At 49.7% G+C, this 22,989-nt stretch overlaps 6 protein-coding genes across 6 annotated transcripts; 4 read left to right on the forward strand and 2 right to left on the reverse strand.

Annotated features, from left to right (window-relative positions):
• Positions 1-2,047: 2,047 nt before the first annotated feature.
• Positions 2,048-2,689, forward strand: QC764_401165 (uncharacterized protein; the record flags this gene model as incomplete). The annotated part of the gene is made up of 2 exons (XM_062946386.1): positions 2,048-2,092; positions 2,162-2,689. The coding sequence occupies 2 exons, from the start codon at positions 2,048-2,050 to the stop codon at positions 2,687-2,689; spliced, it is 573 nt and encodes a 190-aa protein (XP_062799977.1).
• Positions 2,690-3,949: 1,260 nt separating this feature from the next.
• Positions 3,950-4,687, forward strand: QC764_401167 (uncharacterized protein). The gene is made up of 3 exons (XM_062946387.1): positions 3,950-4,253; positions 4,308-4,389; positions 4,452-4,687. Exons 1-3 carry the CDS (start codon positions 4,073-4,075, stop codon positions 4,561-4,563), a joined length of 375 nt encoding a protein of 124 aa, XP_062799978.1. The 5' UTR covers positions 3,950-4,072; the 3' UTR covers positions 4,564-4,687.
• A 1,766-nt stretch (positions 4,688-6,453) lies between these two features.
• Positions 6,454-8,519, forward strand: EG1 (Endoglucanase EG-1). The gene is made up of 2 exons (XM_062946388.1): positions 6,454-7,573; positions 7,643-8,519. Exons 1-2 carry the CDS (start codon positions 6,962-6,964, stop codon positions 8,345-8,347), a joined length of 1,317 nt encoding a protein of 438 aa, XP_062799979.1. The 5' UTR covers positions 6,454-6,961; the 3' UTR covers positions 8,348-8,519.
• A 5,620-nt stretch (positions 8,520-14,139) lies between these two features.
• Positions 14,140-14,526, forward strand: QC764_401174 (uncharacterized protein; the record flags this gene model as incomplete). Its single annotated transcript, XM_062946389.1, has 1 exon — positions 14,140-14,526. The coding sequence occupies one exon, from the start codon at positions 14,140-14,142 to the stop codon at positions 14,524-14,526; it is 387 nt and encodes a 128-aa protein (XP_062799980.1).
• A 2,525-nt stretch (positions 14,527-17,051) lies between these two features.
• On the reverse strand, positions 17,052-17,616 carry QC764_401176 (uncharacterized protein; the record flags this gene model as incomplete). The annotated part of the gene is made up of 3 exons (XM_062946390.1): positions 17,052-17,217; positions 17,284-17,365; positions 17,430-17,616. The coding sequence occupies 3 exons, from the start codon at positions 17,614-17,616 to the stop codon at positions 17,052-17,054; spliced, it is 435 nt and encodes a 144-aa protein (XP_062799981.1).
• A 1,409-nt stretch (positions 17,617-19,025) lies between these two features.
• On the reverse strand, positions 19,026-19,580 carry QC764_401178 (uncharacterized protein; the record flags this gene model as incomplete). The annotated part of the gene is made up of 3 exons (XM_062946391.1): positions 19,026-19,182; positions 19,243-19,324; positions 19,397-19,580. 3 exons carry the CDS (start codon positions 19,578-19,580, stop codon positions 19,026-19,028), a joined length of 423 nt encoding a protein of 140 aa, XP_062799982.1.
• Positions 19,581-22,989: the final 3,409 nt, after the last annotated feature.

Raw genomic sequence — 22,989 nt, forward strand, 5'->3', positions numbered from 1 at the left:
GTTTCAGAACAGAATAAAGACCTTAACAACGAAGCGGCCCCGAGGCATCGCACTGGATGTTTTGCAGATGGGTACCCTGAAGGGTTTGTGGCGTATCTTCCTTCTTCATCGATAGCTCACGTCTATCAATCTTTCGCGGCCCCCATAAATGAGACCATGGTAGACTGACCATGTCAAACAAAATTGGATGACACCATCGAACAGTGAAGAAGGGTTCTGGTCGCTGCGATGTCCTTCAGAGCCACGTGTCGCTATCCTGTGACGCGCAATGCTGTGCCCAAAACTCAGGATCAATGTTGTAGACTGACCCCACATCTCAACCACATCGAGCGACATCTGCTCGACCAACACAACTCTGTCGGTCATGCCCGTGATATCCTGCAAATAGTTCTTCAGCTCAGCCTCTCCGGACAGTATTTGGTCCGTGGACTCCAACTCCCAAGTTGTGAACATCCTGCATGGACCTCGTCGCGGGCTTTCTTCGAACTCCGTCAGGTTGAATTGTTTAAGTTTAATAGAAGCTGGCTGATTGAATTTTGTTTGTGCCTTCCAACTGACTACCTCAACACGTGAATAAGGATTGTCTAATCTGTGGACCATCTGGGAAGCAAGGTGCATTTGAAGGGGTTTGAGTTGCGGCGCTTTGTTAAGTGCAAGAATGTGGTCAATATAGGATGTTTGGGCTGGGCTAGTATCAGAGCACTGCTGATGAGCTTCCTGGTTATCAGTATGCTCAGGGCACACCTCGGTGCCATTATCGGTCAGATGTGGGTCAGACATCGCATGTGCTAAGCTTTTTGATAAGGTACGGAAACTAGCAGGTTTCGTTGCGATAAACTCTGCGGAAGGTCCGGAACCTGATGCGATTCGGGAAAGAAGAGGAAAGGTAGGTACGAGATGGTTGGAGAGATAAAGTTTCTATTAGGTAGGGGAAGACGCCCTCTGAAGAGTTTTCAGCTCTGGACACAGCGACTGCGATGGGTGCTTACACAACCAAAGATCACCACTTAGGCCACGGGCTGTACACAAGCTCTGTTGCCGTATATCTAATAGTTCATGCGTCGCACTTTTCGGGGAGGAATTGGCTAGGTGAACCGAGGAATCAATGGCAGGTGCCTTTCAAAACTGAGATGCATGTGACGATATGAAATCTACTTCCCTTGCTGTGTCCCGACGCATAGCTGCGCACGCAGATCTCAGATTGTAGAGACCGTAGAGTACCTAGCTTATGTGGAACGGTTCACAAGACCTTGGAAGCCGGCCAGGCAATCTGGGCTTGGGTTTGAAACGTGGAAGTCCACTCCAAATGAACTGAAATTGCCTAAATCATGCTTTATTCAGTTTATCTTTTCAGGGACTAAGTGGCATGTCATGCCCGTTCGGCCAGACTCGCTAGAAGGAACTCACGCTATCGATGCTTCAATTTTGTAAGCAGATTGCAGGTGTACAGAGTGAAAGTGCAACGATAAGACGCCAGAGTCCCGCTGTCTTGATGACTTGACCAAGATATCAACAATTGAATACGAGTTAATTTGGAGCAAAAATAATTTCATCCAATGCCCTAGTGACATCCACTGAAGCTGATTACATGTAAGTGTCTAGTGAATGGAGGGGGGCGACGTAATCATCTCAGGTACGTTGGTGTGTTTGATACTTTACCAGAAGACATAGGGTGATGTAAACTAAAAATACTTCTTCGCGGTGGCTTAGCACCACGTAGGTAGGATATGGCTCATTTTCAGCCGGTTGAGGATTCGGATATATACCCATGTATGCATTCTTACAGCCATCGCAACTTTCGCGAGTGTTTGGACACGGTATTCCAGCGGGCTAGAGAACAAGGATGTACCCAGCGCTCAGACTACGGAAGGGCAGGCTCGGTGATAACGTTGGCTTTGCTTCGGCAGCAACTAACAGTGCCACGGAATCAGGGTAAATATATTCACCGAGGACTGCCCTTAGTTGTCAAGCAGTTGACTTACGAGAGGGATTCAGGTCTATGGCAATTTGATTTGTGCGGTATATACCACTAGCGAGCTTACTGTTGATGATCACGCCGGCTAAGAAGCGGGGACAAGACCAAAGGAGAGGGGTGAATATCGCTGGAAGCATCACTCAAAGTCTTGGGTGATGGGACGGAAGGAAAACTGAAGGCAGACAGAAGATCTATAAAGTCCACAGCACCTGCCCATGTGCAACACTCTCTTTCCTCTTCATCACACTCTCTGACACATCAACATCGAAGACACTAATTAACTTAACTACAAAGAGCTCTCTTCACAAACAGCCTGTCTTCATCACGCTCGCCAAATTCATCCTCCTCGCCCTCTTCAGCGCCATCGCTGTCAACAGCTTCGTCGTCCCCGAAGGCACGGCCGACAGCCTCTACTACAAAACCTACGACGAAGCCGACAACAAGGTGCTCATCCCCATTATCGATGCCTCTAGAGGCAACATTGCCCGCGATCTCGCCAATCTGAGCGACAGCTCCACCGCCCCCCGCTCTGAGCTTGAAGTCGCCCCGGCCAAGTCCGTCAAGCGCCAGAGGTCTGGCTGTGGCACCCGCTACAACCTCGCCCATGGCGACTGCGACCTCGCGTACGAGAGACTCAAGGATACCTGCGGCAATGGTATTGTTATCGGTAGGAACAGTGCTATTTCTGCCGTTGCAGGCAGTGTCGTTTCGTAAATGTGTACTTATAGCAACCGTGATGGTGTTTGATGAGTGATAATGACCTCGAGCGCTCATAATTGAGAAATCCTGACGAGGAATCTTGGCAACCGCGACGATATCGTCGTCGGTGCTGACGAGGTGACCAAGTTTTTGCGGCTGGTATGTCAGTGGGTATTGGCGGAAGAGGAATACCAACCTTGTGTATGGCCGCCAGCCGAGCGGTACCTGCTTTTGCCATTGCTAAGCATGGATGGACTTTGGCGAGTTGTCGAGTTGGCGAGGGGAGGACATCGGGAAGAGAGATGGGTAGACTGGGAAATTGGGAGCAAAGAATGAGACTGTGAAGGAGCCCTCCATGTACAAGGGTATTGCCAGCCACACGGGGCGTTGTTAGAGAATGATGGTATGGATGTTGAGTTCAAGTCGAGCAACTTCCAACCAGGGCGGTCGCGGTCGCGGGCTATTAGGTGTTACATAACTTAGTAATAGACCCTCATAGCATCACAAAGCAGCATGTGTCTGCATACCTCAAGTACAGCAAGCCTTCTCTAGGTTCACTTCGGCCAGCCCGCTGTGTGCAAAGCCTGAGACATATCGCCTCGGGACCTGAACCCTAAACCCCTAAACCCCTGAACCCTTGATTATGCAGGTACCAAAACCATAACCATTAGGTCCTACATTTTTGAAACCCACTGATGGCCCTTTCGTTCGCCACCTACTTTCCATCAGCCTTTCGAAGGCTTTTAGTCGTTTTTAAAATTAGAGTGGGACTCAGCTTGCCGCCAGGGCGTTTGATGAGGTTGAACGCAACCGCCTTGTATGACTTTCATCGAGCTATAAGTCAGGCTCCGAACATTTTCGGCCAGGCCTTATGGCGAGTGACCTGCTTTGCCAGTAGCTGTTTACAAGCACGCGCGCTTACTGAAGGTGGCGTTGCGTGCTGACAGACTTGCAGTTTTCTCTCCCAAAGCAGGCTACCAATCAGGTCAGATCTGTATTGTGGCTGCTGCAAACTTTCAACTGCAATGTTGTGCCATAATGCAATAGGCATCTTAAATGACCGTGAGGCTAGGGTGGCATGTCTCTGTTATTGGTTGTATCAGAGCGCTAGTCAGTCGCAGATATTGGAGTTGGGCCTTGGGGGCGACCATGGTGTCTAAGTCGGCGATCAGGAAAGAACCAGGACAGGCGCTGACATCTTGCGGCCAGTGTAGATGGTAGCATGAAGAATTACCATGGACAGGTATAAAGGGACGGCCCCGAATCACCTACCTACCTAGTAAGTCTCTTCTCAAACTCAGCCATCACACTCAGCAGTTTTCTCTCAACTCTACCAATAACCTCAACACTCCAACCGAAAAACACGAATATCACAATCTTCAAAGTCAACCCAGCAAAATGATTGCAATCAAGTCCATCCTTGCCCTCCTTGCCCTCGGCACTGCCTCTGTTCTTGCAGCTCCTGCTGCAAGCATCAAGTCCTCGCCTCGTCAGGGTAACGAGGTTTCCGTCTTTGCCTGTACCGAAGCACGCTTCACCGGGGAGTGTCGCATGCTCCCGACACCGGCCGAACAATGCTGTAAGTTTGGCTCACCAAGTGAATATCAATTTTTATGAAGCTGACAGGGCCAAGTCAACATTGATCCGGCCTGGAATGACGTTATCAGCTCCATCCAGAATCTTGAGAGAGACAGGTTCAAGTGCAAGTGGTTTGAGTAAGTGGCTCTTGACAACCTAGAAGGGAATGTTTGCGTGTACTGACAAGTGAATCGAACAGGCACCAGAACTGCGAAGGAAAGGAGTACAAGAACCAGGATGATGCCGATCTGACGGATGGGAACGGCTTTTTCGATGATCGCATTACTTCTTGGTTTTGCGAGAGGAAGTGATGCCCGAGAGGAGAGATATCATGACTGATGGCTGGCCATCATGTTCTAGGTCGAATGTCGACAATAGGGGAGTTTCATGTTTGGGTTTGTTATTATTGTGTAACATTAGTACCTAGATACCTACACAAGCTCGTTAAATGTTTCTTTGTCTTGTAACCCGAACTTGTCTGCATGAAATAGGACTTCAAAACATACAAGTCATCTATCCCGAAGTTAAGATTCTCTTGACCGGCTGGCTTCCGTTTGGGGGTAGGTAGCTCTCTGCCGGCTTCATTGTGCTAATCGAAGGGCGGGGTCTCAGAAGGGTCCAACTCTTGGGACTACCTAGGTACCTACTCCCGTTACCTGTAATGGAGGTTCACGACACCAACCTAGTTGGTAACTTGTCACTTTGAAACCGGTGCTCCATCAGCTTAAAGATTTTTCATGCAACTTGAGTTTCCATGCACCAGCCCTGCGATAGAAAAAGGTCGGGAGCCTTTGCCATGTCGGCTACGGGCTGTTGACGACCGCTATTGCCGACAGCCGGACCGCACCACGTCCCTTTGCACCTCTTGTTTGCATCGGGGTTAACCAGCGATGTTGTGGCTCTTCGACTGGGTCGTCGGCTACGCAACCCCCTACCTCGTCAACTACGGCCCAGGCCAATAGGTCAACTTCCTGAGCAAGACTTTTTCGTTTGGTTAGCCGCCTGTTTTCTGTGTATCGCATTTGTTTACTTCTCTGTCTACGAGACAGAAGGTCTGTCATCGGAAGAGGTGGACGAGACGTACAGTCAGACTTCTCCAAACGTTATTGCTTGGTGAAGCAAAGGGTCAGGACCATCGAGGAGCAGGGGTGATGCGCTTTCCGGTTAGTCCGGGGGAAAGGTCGACTCTCAATAGTGGGGTGGGTCTCAGTGAGCAGAGTGTGGTGGCTCCGGCTGTGACCCGAGCTGCAAATTCGGATGAACGAGGAAGGGGGGCAGTGCTTGTGCAGAGATTGATTCCTTGGTCAGTGCCAATGCTGGGGCCTGGGCAGATTAACACGAGAGACGCTGGAGAGACCGGGGAGGGCTGGAAGAATGGTGTTTATTGAAGAGTCTCACCATGAGTAAGGCGGATCTGGTGAAAGGGCAGGGGGCTCACGGATGATGCTACGATAATGTCACATGTGAATATATTGTAAAATTACCTCGCATAGAGCAAACGGCGTTGGATATGGCAAGTTTAAAGCCTTTGTTGATTTTCGGAGAAAACGATGATCTTTCAGGGATATGAATAGGGGTACCCTAACCCTTGGCAGTCCGCTCTATCTAATGCTTTTAGGCCAAGAAACGTGTGGTTGCAGCCATCAGCCTCCAACTTTTTGATTGCATGGGAATCTTCGACAGGATACTATATACCCAAAATATTGATTAAGGGGCGTATTAATCACGCAATACGGGAACCGGTAGGTCGGGTCTGCTCGATCCGCGCTTGTCTATCTCCATGAGCCGCTCCCACCACACTAAAAGATGGTGCAGATGTCTTGGATGGTATCAGTGCATCAAAGTATCAGATTATGCTGTTTCGTCCATGACCATCGCATACCCTTCCCATTGTCTTTTAACCTTATCTAGCTGAAGTCAGACCTGCGCCCCTGATGGCAAGAGATGAGGTAGAACACGAGAATCCATTCGAGAAAATTCTCAGCGCTCAGGCTTCGGGTCAATGCGATTCGAGAGACAAAATCTCCGATTCGTGCTGTTAGACGGATGTCAGGTGCTATCTTGCCGAACAGCACCGGCGGCCCAGGTAATAACAAGGCCGATCAGCACACCCGAATCTGATTTCTCCAAGAGCACAAGCCCGGGACAAGATGCCCAACGGGGCGCTTCCCCGCATTCCAGCTTGGGGAAGTTCGGTCGACTATGATCCGGGGTTACATTCTGAGTTTCTTTCGGCTGCGCAGCCCTGGGCCGCTCTTGGCAAGACGCTGTATCGATCGGCTACAACCCTGGCCCACTCTATGGTTTTTGCTGCAAGGCACGACCGTTTGCTCTCAGGCACGAATAGAGTTGCCGGCTTGGACTGTCGACCAGGCCAAGTTCGCGGCCGGAAGCCCGGGGCCGTCGCTCCGGTTATTTTCTTGTCCCGTGTCGCCCCCGGCTCGGTTCGAAATGGCGGCGGCAATTCTTTATGGGACATCTCCACAATGCGGAGGAGGACCAGAAGGTGATCATGACGGTGAGGTCAGAAGGGGACATGGATGGAGCCTACCCTCCGAGCCGAAGGCAAAGTGACAGTAGCACCAAGCATTAGCAGCAACCACCAGAGAAATGCATACTTAACCGACGCGATCCCTCTCTTCGGTTTCCTTCCCCTCTCCTTTCTCGTCACGGTTCCTCACTACTCCAGTGTCATCACCAACCGCCACCATGTCCTCCCTCGCCACTCTTCTCACGGCCGGCCTCACCCTCAGCGGGTTGGCTGTTGCCCAAAAGCCCGGTCCCACCAAGGAGGTGCACCCCAAGATCACCACCTACCGCTGCAGCAAGAAGCACGGTTGCAAGCCCCAGACCAACTACATCGTCCTCGACTCGCTTGCTCACCCCGTCTACCAGGCTGCTGCTCCTCAGTATGGCTGCGGTGACTGGGGCCAGAAGCCCAACGCCACCGCCTGCCCTACTAAGGAGGCCTGCGCGAAAAACTGCATCATGGACGGTGTCTCCGACTACTCGGCCTACGGTGTCACGACCAATGAGACGGCCCTGACTCTCGAGCACATTCTCCCCAACGGAAAGTTTGTCAGCCCAAGAGTCTACCTTTTGGACAAGACCAAGCAGAAGTATGAGATGCTCAAGCTCACCGGCAACGAGTTCACCTTCGACGTCGACGCCACCCGCCTTCCTTGCGGCATGAACTCTGCTCTGTACCTGAGCGAGATGCCCGCCGATGGCAACAAGAGCAAGCTCAACAAGGGCGGTGCTTACTACGGCACTGGTTACTGCGATGCTCAGTGCTTTACCACCCCCTTCATTGGTGGTGAGGTATGTTGATTTCCATGTTATTCGGTTTTCATCCTAGCGAGGTTTACTAACGCGATTGCGGCGAAATAGGGCAACATCGAAGGCAAGGGCTCCTGCTGCAACGAGATGGACATTTGGGAGGCCAACTCCCGCGCCACCCACGTCGCGCCCCACACGTGCAACAAGCCCGGCCTCTACCTCTGCGAAGGCGAGGAGTGCGGCGGCACCAAGGCCGGTGTCTGCGACAAGCCCGGCTGCGGGTGGAATCCCTACCGCGTCAACGTGACTGACTACTACGGCAACTCGGACGAGTTCAAGGTCGACACCCGCCGCCCTTTCACCGTCATCACCCAGTTCCCCGCCGACAAGAACGGCAAGCTCACCTCCATCAAGAGGTTCTATCAGCAAGATGGCAAGACCATTGAGACGTACTCGGTTGACGTCGATGGTCTCCCCAAGGTTGACGGTTTGAACGACGAGTTCTGCGCCGCTACTGGTGCCGAGAGGTTCCTCGAGCTGGGCGCCCACAAGGGCATGGGCGAGGCGATGACGAGGGGTATGGTTCTTGCTATGAGCATCTGGTGGGACGAGGGCGGCTTCATGAACTGGCTCGACAGCGGCGAGGCTGGGCCGTGCGCACCTACTGATGGTGACCCGAAGAATATTGTCAAGGTTGAGCCCTTCCCCGTTGTCACTTATGACAACATGAGGTGGGGTGAGATTGGCTCTACATTCAAGGTTGAGAAGGAGGGCAAGGGCAAGGGCAAGGGCAAGCACAGACGCTCGATTCAGTAGGCGATGTCCAGTGTCGAGGGGGGAGAGATAGATAGGAAGACAAAAGCATAGCCCGCGGAGGGGGAAGTACATAATGTAGTACCATGTTCAGATATGTATTCTTTATGGATTATTAGACCATCAACACATCGCTGTTGAGATATTTGCCATTTGTATATGGCTGTGCATTGCATTCGGTGACGCTGAGTGTGTGGAAAATTGATATCTCGACTTGTGATCAATATGTGGAAGAATAGTAGCATTGCGCTGATGGTATGACCGTAGACTTGCCCCTTTCAATTTCGAACAGGAGAACTTGCGCACCAGGGTTAGTTTCCAGGAGACACTATATGATATTCCAGAGGCTAACTATCTAGCGCTAAGTCAGTGACCGCTTACCCCTACAGTGCGAATCTTCTGGTCTTCGGTAACCACCAGGTGCATGATACTTACCTGCAATGGGTGCATTTGCTACGAGACTGGGGATTTACGCCTGCTCGTTCAGCCTTGTGTTAGCACTCATGGCAGGCCTTATGAACAACACGTCGTGGCGAGCGAGGAGTTTAGTCGAGTATCACGACTCACTGGAAGCATGGTTCCAGGTTGTCAGCGTCACAACAGGACCATGACTACCGTTGGCGATAGCTTCATCACGAGGATGGTGAGCAACAGATTACGTGAGCTCAATGGCGATGGAACGTGGCTACGGTCGAGTGATATGGTTCCACTGCCAGTCAAGAAGCCCTCGTCTCTGGATCAGAGCGAGCAGTGTGTATATAAGGACACATCATCGCTTTTAAACATTACTCTCTCATCACCAACTCATTCATCATCACCACCACTAGCCAAACAACCTAACCCAACACCACCAAGATGCCTTTCACCTGGTACCGAGGCCCAGTCTCCAACTTCCTCCCCATGGGCCAGTAGAAGCCTTTTGAAGAAATCTTCAATCTCAACAAGCCCGAAATGTTCCAAACCGGCAACACCGTCGAGGATATTGGCCCTATCTGGAACGCCGTCCTCGAGTGCGCCAAGATCAGCGTCAACGAGCGCGTCATCTTCTGCATCATCATGCAAGAGTCCAGCGGCGACGTCGGTGTCCGAATCACGTGGAACATGGACGAAGTGGCGACTGCCGGGCTGATGCAGGCTTTTGGCAGTCCTGGGTATCCCGGGCAGCATGGTCTTACGCAGGTATGTGGAGACTTTCGACGAAAGAGGAAGAATCTATCTACACTGACAAGTTGGTGGTAGGATCCATTACTGGCATGGTCCGCCATAGAACGGAGCACTACAAGCGAAATTGGAGGGAGTTTGGAAACCAGTGGAGTACGGATACTATTTACAAGGCTTTGAAGTGCTTATAATTCGGGGAAGGTGAACCAGGGGAATTTGAGTGATGGGTTGGGGGCTACCGCGGCGTATGTAAGTGATATGGCGAACCGTCTTTGTGGTCGTCTATCTTGAGTGCCGCCTGGGGAACAAGGACACGGGGGCGGAGGACCTCAAGTTGGTTTGGTTTGGATTCGTAATTAAATTTACACATTTCCGGGCGGAAGAGTATAGTTCGATTTGTTTTCCGCGGTTTTTATTTCCATCAACCTCCTTCTCTAATCTGTTCGACACTGGAACATCATGCTGTGAAACGAGAGGTTCTTGTTTGGTGGGATATGTGGTGAGTGAAAATTTGCCCAATCCAACTGCAGAAGGAAGGCGGAATTAGGTGGACATTCCAAATGATGGAAACTGGCGGCGTACTATGATCAATGGATGTGTCAAATCCATCTGAATATACCTTATGACTTTGCTCCCAGAAGTCGAAAGCCCTGTTTGTCGGAGACTTCTCAAGGCCCACTCAGACTTGCTTTGATGGCGTTGGAAATGTTGCAACTCCCGTTGTCTAAAAGTCAGAAAGTAGACATTGGTCAAACCACATATTGTTACGCACACTTTCCTCTATTTTCTCCTCACCTCATCTGTGCTCCTTTTTTCATTAGTGCCCCAAGGCCAGCTGATTACCACGCCGCTACATGATTAATATGTGCACATCAGCCATGCTCGCCGGCTTCATATCGGCAGTCCAAGTGCGATCCAGCCTGCCAGCTCCCTTGGAAATGGGCCGACTTGTTCCACCTCGGCGATTCGGTATTGGTATTCTTTGTCAACCTTCCGCCGCTCTCCCACCACTATCGAAAGGGGCTGATAAGCGACTGGAAGTTAGAAACGGCGGACCACTACCGGGTGTGCGGAGCCGCTGTATGCTTCCTGGAATCCAGCGACGAAAGACCAAGCGCCGACAGAGAAGTTTCAAATATGCTTCAGAGGATGGGAGATCATCTTTCGGGTTCGTACGAGAGAGAAATAACGCTCTATCTTGTTCAGCACCCCAGGATGGAGGTTGACAAACGGCCCGAGGAGCGTGCGAAAGAAGCCTCCATCAAATACTACCGTTGGCTGGCGAGAGGACGCAAAGATGCGGAGACACCGTGGATGTTCAAGATTGCCGCAAAGAGTGTGCTCTTACCCAAGACACTTGGTAGACTGCCCGTGGATACGAGGAACTGTTGGCATGGACTGGAGGCAGACGATAAGACAATATTAAGTTCTTAAAGTTTGGTGGTGTTGGACTTGAACACTGATCAGGTATCGTATGCAGGGTTGCTCAAGATGGATCATGAAAACCCGGAAGTCAAGAGGTTTTACCGGGCCTTTTCCATGTATGAAGAGGCATTTGAGGTGTTCCTGGTGAATGTATACGGGGCGCGCATATGCAAAAGGCATACGTCGACGACACTCTAGCCTTCGCCGAGGTGTCCGAGGTCAACGGAGTACTGTTGGTTGGTCTCACGAGCAAACAACCGCTCATTTGCGGCATGCTGAGAAGAGCGACCAGACGAGCGATGCTGATGCACATGCGCTGCGAGATGCCTGCAAGCGAGGGTTGGCCTTTGTGAAAGTTATTCCTCGAGCGCGAGTTATCCCTTTACCAACCACTTCATGATTGGAAAGCTAACCTTTAATGGTGTTTTAGCCGTTTACAAGAAGATCAAATTCCTGCGAACAACCACACGAAACGTGGCAAGACCGATCCTCTGCCGCCATCCTGAAGAAGAAACGCTCAACACCAATGCCATGCACTGTGATGTTGGTGGAGCTCAAGTGCGGGTTGAAGTACATCCTTGACCCAACAGGAGCTCAGTATGGGTGGACCGAGACTATACTTCCATATGAAACCTTCAAGCAATACCGCATAACGAAACATACCCATCATTCAGGCCCCTCTGATGATCGCTCCGTATATTGGAACGAACGGCTCCATGACATCACGACGCAAACCTCATCGGAATTTCAGCAACAATATGGTCAAGACATCCCGACGATTCTTGGGCCCCCAGACCATTAGAAGTTTCTGGAAAAACACGCTTTGTTCCTGGAGGAGATGGAACGCATCATGAAGACACCGCCAACGCCATGAACCTTCTGTGAGGCTGATCATGAACCCAAAGTAGGTTCTAGACTGTGGGGATATGGGGGCTAGTGAAGTGATCACGCTTTCCTCTCCCCATGTTTCACGGTGTCGAGCCTTCATGTAAAATGTTCATTCAAAACCTTCACGACTTGACGAAAATCAAAAAGAAATACCTGGGACGAAAGATACACGGTAATCAGATCCCGCGTAATCCGCAAGGGGTGGTTGCCCAGGTGAGTTTTGGGCTCAGGGGCCCAAAGACTTGGTCCGTCTAGAAACAAGAGATTTGCAATACAAGTTCTATCATAAATTCAGTCGAACAATGGGAAACCATAATTTAAATATTTTTTTTGGAGTTGATATATGTGGCAGGCGGTCTCTTTCTCATCTTATCGGACGCTTGGACGACAAACAAGCTGCCAAGGGTACCAGACCGGGCTATAAGGGGGAACGATCATGTTCTTACTCGGAGAAATCACTGTGTACCGTAGCTTCTCTAGCGTAGAAAAAAGGAACTTTCTTCACGTCGCATTATCGGGCGTATGCGATGCCACGCTTCCGGAGTGGCGCATCTTGACCCCAGTACTTCTCGCTTGCTCCCAGTGGGAGCAGCGGTTCAGTGAATCCTTCAGACTTTGCCCCACCTACAAACACACTTCAAGGCGTCGACCTCGCGACGAAGTTTCGCATACGACGTATCCAATAGATGGCTCCCGTTGAGGAAGACAAGCTTTGCAATACGAGAGGGACATCGCATATGACGGGAGTCCGAAGTTGCCAAGTCGATACCTTTAAGTTAGCAGTATGATGGTGGTTGTCGGTTATGAATGTTTCTGTGCGAGTACGGCGCAGATGGCTTGACTGAATCTTAGAGGGAAACATGCTGTCTGTCACTACGCTGCTTCGGTCACCGAAAGTAAATACAAACTACCACCACATTACTAAACTTTCCCACATTCTCAAGACACGGCCTCAGGGGAGTAGGCGAAGTGTTGAAACACCCTCTCGACGATGGTTGGCTGTATCGTATCGCCGGGGCTCCAGACCGCCTCTAGGTATTCTGGCGCTCGATGGTGATGCAGCTGGATAGTGCCGTTGACAATCTCTTCCCACATTTCCTGCCGGCATGAAGCGTTCGTTGATGCATCCGTCTCACTCCTCGTTCATGAGTAGCCACCTATTATCACTGCTCTTCTGACATTCGAGATCTCTCGAATTTTAACATTTAACCGATTTCAATTTAGATTCAACTGCCATTCGTGTGGAAAAGATTACTGTCTTCACCGGGATCCTCATCGCACCACTTCCAGCTATCAAGCACTCACGTCCTATTGCCAGCGGGTAGGTAAATACGTGACGACTGCACTGCGTCCGATGGCTTAAAGCAACGTACCTACCTTAGATGCTTTAAGGTTATCCCACGCCAACATCCCATTAGAGCTGGTTCAGTCACGTCCGGCGAGTTAGACCACAGACCCATGGTAAAGGATTCGGTGATCCTGCAACTGCGACCCTGTGAATAGCGCCCTTCATGGTCTCGACAATTCTATTTGTCCACGTAGGGTTTACACCTGGTCGCAATCAACATGCTACCTGACTACTTTTGCGACCGAGATGGCCTGGCATTTTCCTTGCAAAGCGGTTCGCGGCTGTCCAAGCCGAGCAACAGGCCGTATTGCTGGATTGAGGTTCTGAACTATCAAAATTTGTTGTTAGCTATATTTGCCAGGTTTTTGCGAGATCCTATCTAGACAACTGCTGTCTGACTAGTAGTGCGCCAGGAAGGGGGCTTTGCAGATAGATGCCCGTTTGTTCAGAAGTATTAGCTGGATTGTACGATGTCTGCACACACCCTCTGGACGGTCAGCCCCTCTCGCCAAGGCACTCAGGACTATCTGGCCGCCACTCCGGACAAGACCTGTGGCGGCAAGGGTGGCTACGGTGCCAGGTCTCCACCGGACCAGGGAGTCAAGGACTGATGACCTAGCGGCAGAAAGTAACCATGATTCCATCAACAGCTTTTGCCGTTCGAAGGATCCTAGAGCCTAGATAGACTGATCTTGGACATGCGAGATCATGCCACAGCACCATCATTGAACGGTGGCCGGGGTTATCGTCGGTCAGACATGCGTGATTCTGGGATATAAAAGAGTTGAGTCTCGACGTCTTTCCTCCTTACTTTTGAGCAGCAGCCGCAGCAGCATCTTACCTCGCTCACCTCGACACTCCGCCACCTACCACTCTCACATTCAGCCTTCTGTGCTCCGCAAGTGAGTATTCCTGACTTGTATCGGCCTCAAACCCGCTCTGACTGATCACCGCAACCCCCTTTCTAGTCAAAATGAAGTTCACCCTCGCAGCCGCAGCTTTTGCATTCCTAGCCAGCGCCGCCGACGCCGCCACCGCCAAGATCACCACCAGCTGGATCGTCAACGCCGGCCTTCTTCCCGTCACGACGTGTTATTATCATGGCGAGGACGGCAAGACCTACTTCATGGGCGACTTCAGCGATGGCTGCCGCGGCACCAAGCACGACTGGGTTCGCCAGATCTGCGTAGACTCATCAAAGGCCAGGGCGCACATCACCTTTTCCGGCGGCACCAGGAGGTGCTTCAAGCGGACTTGGAGGAGCTCAGAGTGCGTCGGAACGGGACCTGAGTCCTGCTACAAGGGCATCTGCCCCACGTGCTCCAGGGCCGAATACACCCCGACTTCGTGCACCTGGTGAGAGCTGAAGGCAGTCGAACCGGTTTGCCATCCAGGAGAAGCTCGGTTGTCTTGGTTGGTTGGGACTTCTCAGGCAGCCTGCCATGTATCCGGTATTCAATTGAGGCTTTTGTTTTGAAGTTTTTATTTCCATTCATTCTTTCATGAGGAACTCCTTTAGTGGTAACAGGTGACTTGGAAAATATGGGGGTTCAACAAGATTCCATACCTCAATTCATAATGATCTTCATTGGCCTCTTGCGTTCTTGATGCTTTTGTGAATGATTCTCGTCATTCCCCCTTGCCTTATGCCGCATCAACGGGCTTGCTGGATGAATTGTTTATATGCACTCCCTAGCACGGTGATGCCGCTCTAACGATGAATATACCTGTAGGCTGAACGCGATAACATAAGCGAGCAAGATAAGGCTTTGATTTTCTGTATTTTCAACCTCTCGATCCTTTGTCCATGGAACGGCGTCTGTTTATCATCAAATTTAGCATACCAACTAAACATGACCTACCGTGACATACCATGCGACTTCCCCCTCGACGAGCTCAGCTCTGACTCCGAACTCGGTAATCTTGGAGATCCCTTGACCAGGCGAAAATTACATCCCGCCGATGAAAACGTCGGCCCTGAGCATGCAAAACATTTGAGGGCACTGTGGGATCCTCAGCCGCTGGACAACCTGCCAAAGAAGGACCTGAATAGGATTGATGCGGAGAAAACTTTCACGAGGTCCCAACTGGAGATTGCCGTCAAGTTTATTGAAGTGAATCACAGAGTCAAGGGTGAGTAACCTGACCTAGTCCTTCAAATAGCGAATAAGCAATCTCCGTGGAATGAGATGATAACTGACTTTTGCAAATTTTTTAGACCTTCCACCAGCCATTAAAGCTCTTGTTCAGTCACGTCAGAAGTCAGCAAAGGCCACAGCCGACGAGTTGAAAAACCGCATCGAGCATGTCTATTGCGAGCGCTACACTGGTCCGGGCAGTCAATTCAACCCAGCCAGCGATGTTGCAGTTCCTGGATCCAATCAGAAAAATGCTGGATCTAAACGATCCCCACGCCGCAAAAGAAGCCTATAACTGCGTTGTCTTCCTAAGAAGCCGATGGTATGATCGGAATTCCGACCACCAGTACGAATCCGGTTACTAAAGTGACGACTTTTACGACGATGAAGACGATTTCGATTCTGAAAGCGAAACTGACGAGGGTGAAGCGAATAGTCCCTAGGTTGCCCGCCTAAAGGATATTGCCGACAATAATGAGTACATCCGTGCAAATTTCCCGATCAAGGAGCATGATGATCTGCTTGACAAGCTTTTTGTGGATGTGATCAAGAAGAGAACGGAGGATGGGAAGCGGTGGAGTTGGGGGGATAAGTTGTGTGATTTGAATAACGAAGCGGAGGATCTCCTTTCAGAAATTGATGTTAAGCACTGGTTTCCAAAATTACGAGAGTTGTTGCAAAAGATTGAGGAAGCGAACCCAAAGAAGGAGATGGCAGTATATGAGCCGTCAAAGAGGAAGAAACGGGCATATTAGGAAGACCGAGGCGAACGTCGTCCAAAGCACCACGCAGATTGGGTATCAGGAATCGGTGCTTATAGTAACTTGAACCTCTAGATCAATGCACAGGAGATGGTTTGAGCATTTCAATCTATTTTTATTTCGAATTGACCCCCTTTGTGGGGGCTTCATCAAGGCTTTGAAGGCTTTCTAGTTCTAGTTTCCTTTAATAACCTTTTCTTAGATACGGCATGGGGCTGACACAATGTCAAGGCTTAAAAGGCGTACAGAAAACTGCTCGGTTTTTATTTCTTTCTTAGCTTACAATTTGGTTCTCAGCGTCAAGTAACCTTATACTCCGCCTCGACCGGGGAAACTGAGCCACCCACTGTGCCCACTACTGCGCGAAAAACAACCATTCAGGCGAGTCGTCACCACATTGTTTTCACCGTCAGCCCTCTTTGAGTTTTATCATCTAAATCGGCGATTCCTACCACCTAATCCAACCTCTCAGTGATCAGCAACACCAAATCAGAGAAGATTTCTCTACAGGAAATGGACCAAGAGTAGTTGCCCAGGTGGTCTTGGGCTCAGGAGCCCAAACACGTCAGTGTAGGAACAACAAACACGCAATACAAGTTATATCCTAAGCTCAGTAGAACAATGGGAAACTATGATTTAAATATAATTTTAGTATACATAGATAAATAAAGATTAATACCGCACCCGGACATTATTATCCCCTTCTTGATAAAGTATTGGATAGGTAACCCAGGGGAGATTTATGCGATGTACACAGCAGCTCTTATCCAACAATATATTTCCGGCTCCACTAAAGTAAGGTAGCCGCTACCTACTTGCATCTCTACATTCTCAAAGTCAACCTATATGCTAGAAAGAAAGAACGGTGATATGCAGACCACCAAGAGATCAGGAAAACATATTCCTCAAAAGAATGAACGGCTCATAACCGAAACTCCCGTTGTTCCACTCCTTAAATCACCTCTGTCATCTTCTGTGCTTAGTGTCTACTGCTGCTCAGCCACCTCCACAGCCCCAGAGCCGCCAGCTGCTGTGCGGAACTGTCTGGTGTTGCAACGCCAGGAGCTGATGCGGTCGCTGAAGAAGCCGTTGCCATCGTGAAGATTGGCATCCTCCTGGTTACCGTAAGAGCGGCCTCCGCAGTTGGAGTGTCTTGGAAGGGAAATGTTAGCATTACTACAAAGATACAAGTAAAAGAACGGTGATGGTAATACTTACTCATACCAGACACAGTGGAAGCGGTTCTTGTCAAGGTTGCGGATGGAGCTGATGCGGTCATTGTAGCTGCCGGGGACATTGACTGGGTGATAGTTGGGTTAGGTTTCTAGCTTTTCGGGTTGAATCAGGCTGGTGATGTATCTTACAGCATGAACCGGGGTTGGATCTAAAGGTTTGGCATGGGTTGCCCCAGCGAGCGTTCTGGCAGGCAAACAAAAAGGCCGTGTTCTGACGAGCCGTGATGCTGCTGTCAGATGAGGTATCCACTGCAGGGGCAGCGGTGGCTGAGAGGACGCCCATGGCGATGAGGATGGTGGTCTTCAGGTTGAACATTTTGAAAGTGCGGAATGGTGGTATTGTATGTGCTAGGGTACTGGAGCGTCGTTCTTGATGCTGTGTGTGTTCGATGATGATGATGATGATGGAAAATTGAATGACGAGGAAACGCTGCCACATTTATACTTCCTTTCAGCTCTGATCTAGCTACTTCGAATTCTTCAAGAACCGCACAATACTTGCACCTCACAGATGAATGACAAATCTCAGTATCATCACGAATCAAACCATCATCGTTGGCGATGGTGCGTGGTAAAGTCTGCGCCTTGGATCATCATTCTCGGCTTCCCAGATAGGATAACCGAAACCTTTTGGTAGGAACACTCTTAGACATAAGCACATGGTTGATTCACTTGCAGTTATTCAGCCATACAGCCTACGTTTTCGAATGAACAACAGACAGAGTTGAAGACAGACTTCAAGAAGGTTGATACTGGGACATGGGGAAACAAGCCCATGACGCATCCATGTATCTTGGTGTTGGTTACTAAACTTTGCATTATAGACCTCACACGAAACCGGAAAGACCACCACACGTTTGAGCCATCTTTTACATGTCTTGGTACAGAATATTATGTGTATTGTAGGTAGATAGACAGACGGAGGTTTCCATCTGTTTGGTCGGTCTTACTCAAAGTGATCAAAGAGACCGATGTCTTGGTTTGTCACCCTTCATCCGTGGCGTAGCTGACAGATTCTCCAATACTTTTGTCCTACAAACTAGAACCTTCCTACTTGTGTCTAGGTCTTATGTGCTGTCTCACAGCCTTGTGGCTCTGTGAGCTGGCGTCTGACAATGCGGCCCCCAATGATCTACAAATCACTGCATTTTGGCCCTTGGCATCCGGATCAACCACATCATGTCATCAAAACAATTGTTGATCTATAGTAAGGGACCTTAGCTGTAATTAAGGGACTGGAATGTTTCTCTGTCAGCATGTCAAAATGAGCTCCTGGTGGAATGAAGATGTCGGGAACTTGTGGTTGTCGATCATGCACAAAGTCCTAGCAGAACGTGACATTGAGTGCTCACAAATCATCGCTTGGCTCCAATACCGCTTAGGATGTCTATTCTTCTCATGGATAGATGCGACTATCTCACAGTTATGCCAAGCACGAGAAGCAAAATCGCAGGTAAAAGTTGTCTTTACTGTCTGCCTCACCAAGCGAGGACTGGCTGACCTCTGCTAGCTATGTATGTTTTCTATCTACTAGACCAGATGTCCCCATACCACAGAAGTAAAGAACCCGCGCAGAGGTAAAATGAAGTGAAAAGAATGACCATCAAAAAGGCGTACTGTGAACCGCCAGATCTCACAAGAAAAAAACATCTCCGAAATTCTGAACCATGAGTTGAATGTGATCGGTTGCTGATCACCAACACAGCTAGCTGAGTGCAAACCACGTTAGGCCTCGACCTCAGTGGCGTTCTCGGCCTCAGCAGTGCGGAACTGCTTGCGGTTGCAGCGCCAGGAGCTGATGCGGTCGTTCCAGAAACCGTTGCCGTCGTTAAGCTTGGCATCCTCCTGGTTGCTGTAGCTAGCGCCCTGGCAGTCGTAATGCCTGAGATCATGTCAGTTGCCTAGAATAGTTAATGGGTTCTGGGGATCGAGATGAACTTACTCGTACCACACGCACTGGAAGCGACCCTTGTCCTGGTTGCGGATGGCGCTGATGGAGTTGTCCCAGTCGCCGGGGATACCAACTAGAGAGATAATCTATGAGTATCACATAACTGGGGGGCATATGAGTCGTCGAAAATGGGAAAGGAGCTTACTGCACTGGCCTGCAAGACCTTCGAGGAGGCGGCACGGCTGGCCCCAGTTGGTGTTCTGGCAAGCCCAGACATAGGCAGTGTCGTCGAGAGCGACAACGGTGTCGCTGTCGACAGCTGCGGGAGCAGCAGAGACAGAGATGCCGCCGAGGGCGAGAAGAGTGACGAGGGCCTTGATGCTGAACATGTTGACAAGAGTGGTAAGGACAAGTGATAGTTGTCTGGAGGCGGTTTTCTTGAGTTGATGGAAGAGGTTTCCTGTCTTGCTGATATCTGAAACTGGTGAAGAACTTGAATCTTGTTACGGGGCTAGATGGCCGCTTCTTATACTTTTCCCGCTCCCTCCTTCGTCTTTCAACAACTCGCCAAGGATAGTATTCTCCTCTCCAACTTCCAACCGCATCCAATCATGCCATCTGCTCACCACGCCCCGTCAACCTTCACCGAATGGTTACCTTACATGTTTCACTACGTGCTTGTGATTCGTTGAACGTGTTGGGTGCTCCGTGAGTAGCAACATGCAATCCAACCTCCCGCCTTAGTCATGAGACTTTGTTTACAAGAAAATTCTCTTCATCCAGGCAGTCACCACCAGACACTCGTATCGTGAATCATGAAACCATTTTGGGCTAGCCTATAATATCAACCTGCTTCACTTCAATCTCTATGCTGGCTACTCGTAGGTACGAACCCGATGTGCTTGGCATTCTAAACCCTTCCCGCTTTGCGGCTCGGTCCTCAACGCGTGTGACATGCCTACACCACCTGCAGTTCACCATCTGCAGTTGGCGATCATGGGTTACATCCCGACAGTTTCCGGGGATTTTTCGCTGCTTATAAACATGACATTGAACTAAAAGCATTGCATGATCTACCTAACTCAACACAACCAACAGCCACGTTGGTAAGCTCAGGCAAATTGTCTGCCGGCCACACCACTGCATGGAATGGGAATAAAACGGATAAGATAAAGTTTCCGGCAGCATCTTGAGTCTGTTTTGGGAAATTCGTCTATGTCTATGAAGTGTAAAGAGGGAAGGTGACAATCAGGATGCAGGGTAACCGGCTGAATTGCCTCACCATTGGTGTTGAGCTGGCATGGCAAGTTTCCAGCGGCTCAGCTGACAGGGTAAAGACACCCACCAATCCAATTTACCTACAGAAATAAATTTGAACAAGAAAGATCACTGCATGTCGGGTACTTTCACCTTAAGACATCGTCATGGAAGCTGATCGACGCTGTTTATTACCCAACACGTGTAGAGATATATAGCACCCGGGTTATTCTGGGTAGGATGTTCCTTGGTTCCAAAACACGCGTGTAGCATAGCCTCAACCAACTTGACATCCGTTGGCTGCTACTCCCCTTGCTGTCCAGGACACATGCCATGGATGAACCCCTGAGACATTACCTTCCTGAACAAGATGAGGCTAGAGGCGGTCTGCATCTCATCAGTAATGAAGCCCCGCGGTGACAATAGGATCGCAGCATCCAATTTTAGTATCACGATATGACCTGTTGTTAAACAGAGGCTGACACGGAAAAAGGCTTAGCTGGTTTACATCCTGAACGTAGTGATGTAGGAAGACGATAGGAAGTTAACCTACATGTTCTTGTGCGCGTATCGTTGTTCATAACAATACATACCCAATGTTGCGGACTCTCCATCACCGATACACGGAGACTGCCTGGCACCTACCCCACCCCTTCAATAAAGCCGTTTGCAGGTACTCACTGCCTGTTTCCTTTCTCGTTAAACCTTGTGCCGTAGGATTTATCGTGGAGTGATTGGGCAAGGGTTTACAGTGAAGGGCCACTTTTGGACTTGTTGGTCACATCATGCGTGCCGGAAGCTCCTTGAGACGTTGCTCACTTAGCGACCATATCGTCTTCGTTGCGGTCAAAGACCAGGGTCAAGAGTGACTTGCCAGTCTAGATTGAAGTTTATTACATGGCGTAGGGGTCAAGGAAGGCCCGATCGGGCTCCATTGTCCCGAATACCGATGCCAATGATTGCTTTGGCTTCCTCAAATACATGTGGTAAGAAGTGAAAGCCTCGCAGGCCTGTTTCTTTTCAAGTTCCTTTGGAGCCTTCTCCTCCTACGTTTGGGATCTGTCCTCTCACCAACACTCGCCTGATGTCGCGGGAGGGCAGACCAGTGTAATATATCCGTCTTCTCATTAATTGCTACAGTCTTGTGGGATGCCTGTAGCTAATATTGTTCGCACTAATGGTATATACCTATGTGAGCGAACGGGTTGATGTGTCCATACTTGATTCCATATTTGTGTTAAAGTGGTGTGAAAACAATGGGGGTAGATGGGAAGATGATACTGAACACCAATGGTCGAGCCCTTGATCAATATGTACCTATCTACCTAGGAACAACCTTATTCTTGTCACTTCCGGTTGCCACTTACGAAACCAAAGGTTTGGCTGTCGGACCACACCTTTTGTCAAGCATCCCACAGCTCGATCCTCCGGCAGGGGCGCTGTTCCTGTTGGCTCGGTGAGAGTGCCAGTTAATTTCCTACTTCACAAGCGGACGATACGGGTGATAGGTTCTTCCACTGGCATCACCGGATCTGATTTCCTGTGTTCTGGAACCGATTGGAAACAGATGGCATGGAGGTTTGTTTGAAGAAATGCTGCTGGAAGCCATAATATTGGATGCAGACAAGAGTGGTGTAACACCACGAACTCAGGCGACTGAGAGAGATGCCCAGTCCTGCGCCGATTATAGGTCGCGATCATCACAATCAACAGGAAAGTGAGGCTACCTGCAAATTATAGGCCTGTCCAATTGATAACCAAAAGCCAGTTCGCCATGCAGCTACGACTTTTAAGAGAAATTCTAGGGGGTCCATTACAGTTTTTACTAGTGGGCATTACCGCCAACAGGGTTAGGGTTATATATAGTCCCTCACTTGCCTTGTATATTATCAACCACATTAACGCTCACACCCTTGTAATTGAGCCCTTTACGGAAGGCCTGGCAATTGAAGGCCTGGCAATTGAAGCCCTGGCAGTTGAAGCCCTGGCAATTGAAGCTCTCTGTGAGATATTGTGAAGTTAGAGGCCTGCATCGGCGCGTGGGCATCGGGCATCAACACCACGGCAGTACATTAACCACAATACTTCCAAATATAAATATACACTGTAATTTGTATGGTAAAAAGAACAGTGTAATATTGGCGATAATGGAAATAAACGGGTGTAATGGGAAAGGTGCGTTGTAGCAGAGGGGATAATTTGTCCCTAGAAAAAGGGCAATGCCCCGCCTTGAATTTCTCACTTTTAAAGTCTCTTGCTCCCGCCATTACTTACAATCCGACTTCTCCTGGTGCTGGCCCAGTCTCAAACTACACCCGATGTGTCTTGGGTTACCATGACTGGCGTTTCTGCTCTGCTGGGGTCAAACCCCAAAAACTATAGCTTTATTTTAGATGATCCGGGAGACGTAGAAAGAATGACCGAAGTTGTCACCGATCTTGCAACAGACCGAAGTTTAACCCAGCATTTGAATGCCAAGTTTGGCGACGCTCTCTGCACCGCTATCATCAATCAAGTCCTCAAATCAAGCCTCGCACGATT

This window comes from Podospora pseudoanserina, chromosome 4, assembly GCF_035222485.1.
Source record: "Podospora pseudoanserina strain CBS 124.78 chromosome 4, whole genome shotgun sequence".
Lineage (NCBI taxonomy): Eukaryota > Fungi > Ascomycota > Sordariomycetes > Sordariales > Podosporaceae > Podospora > Podospora pseudoanserina.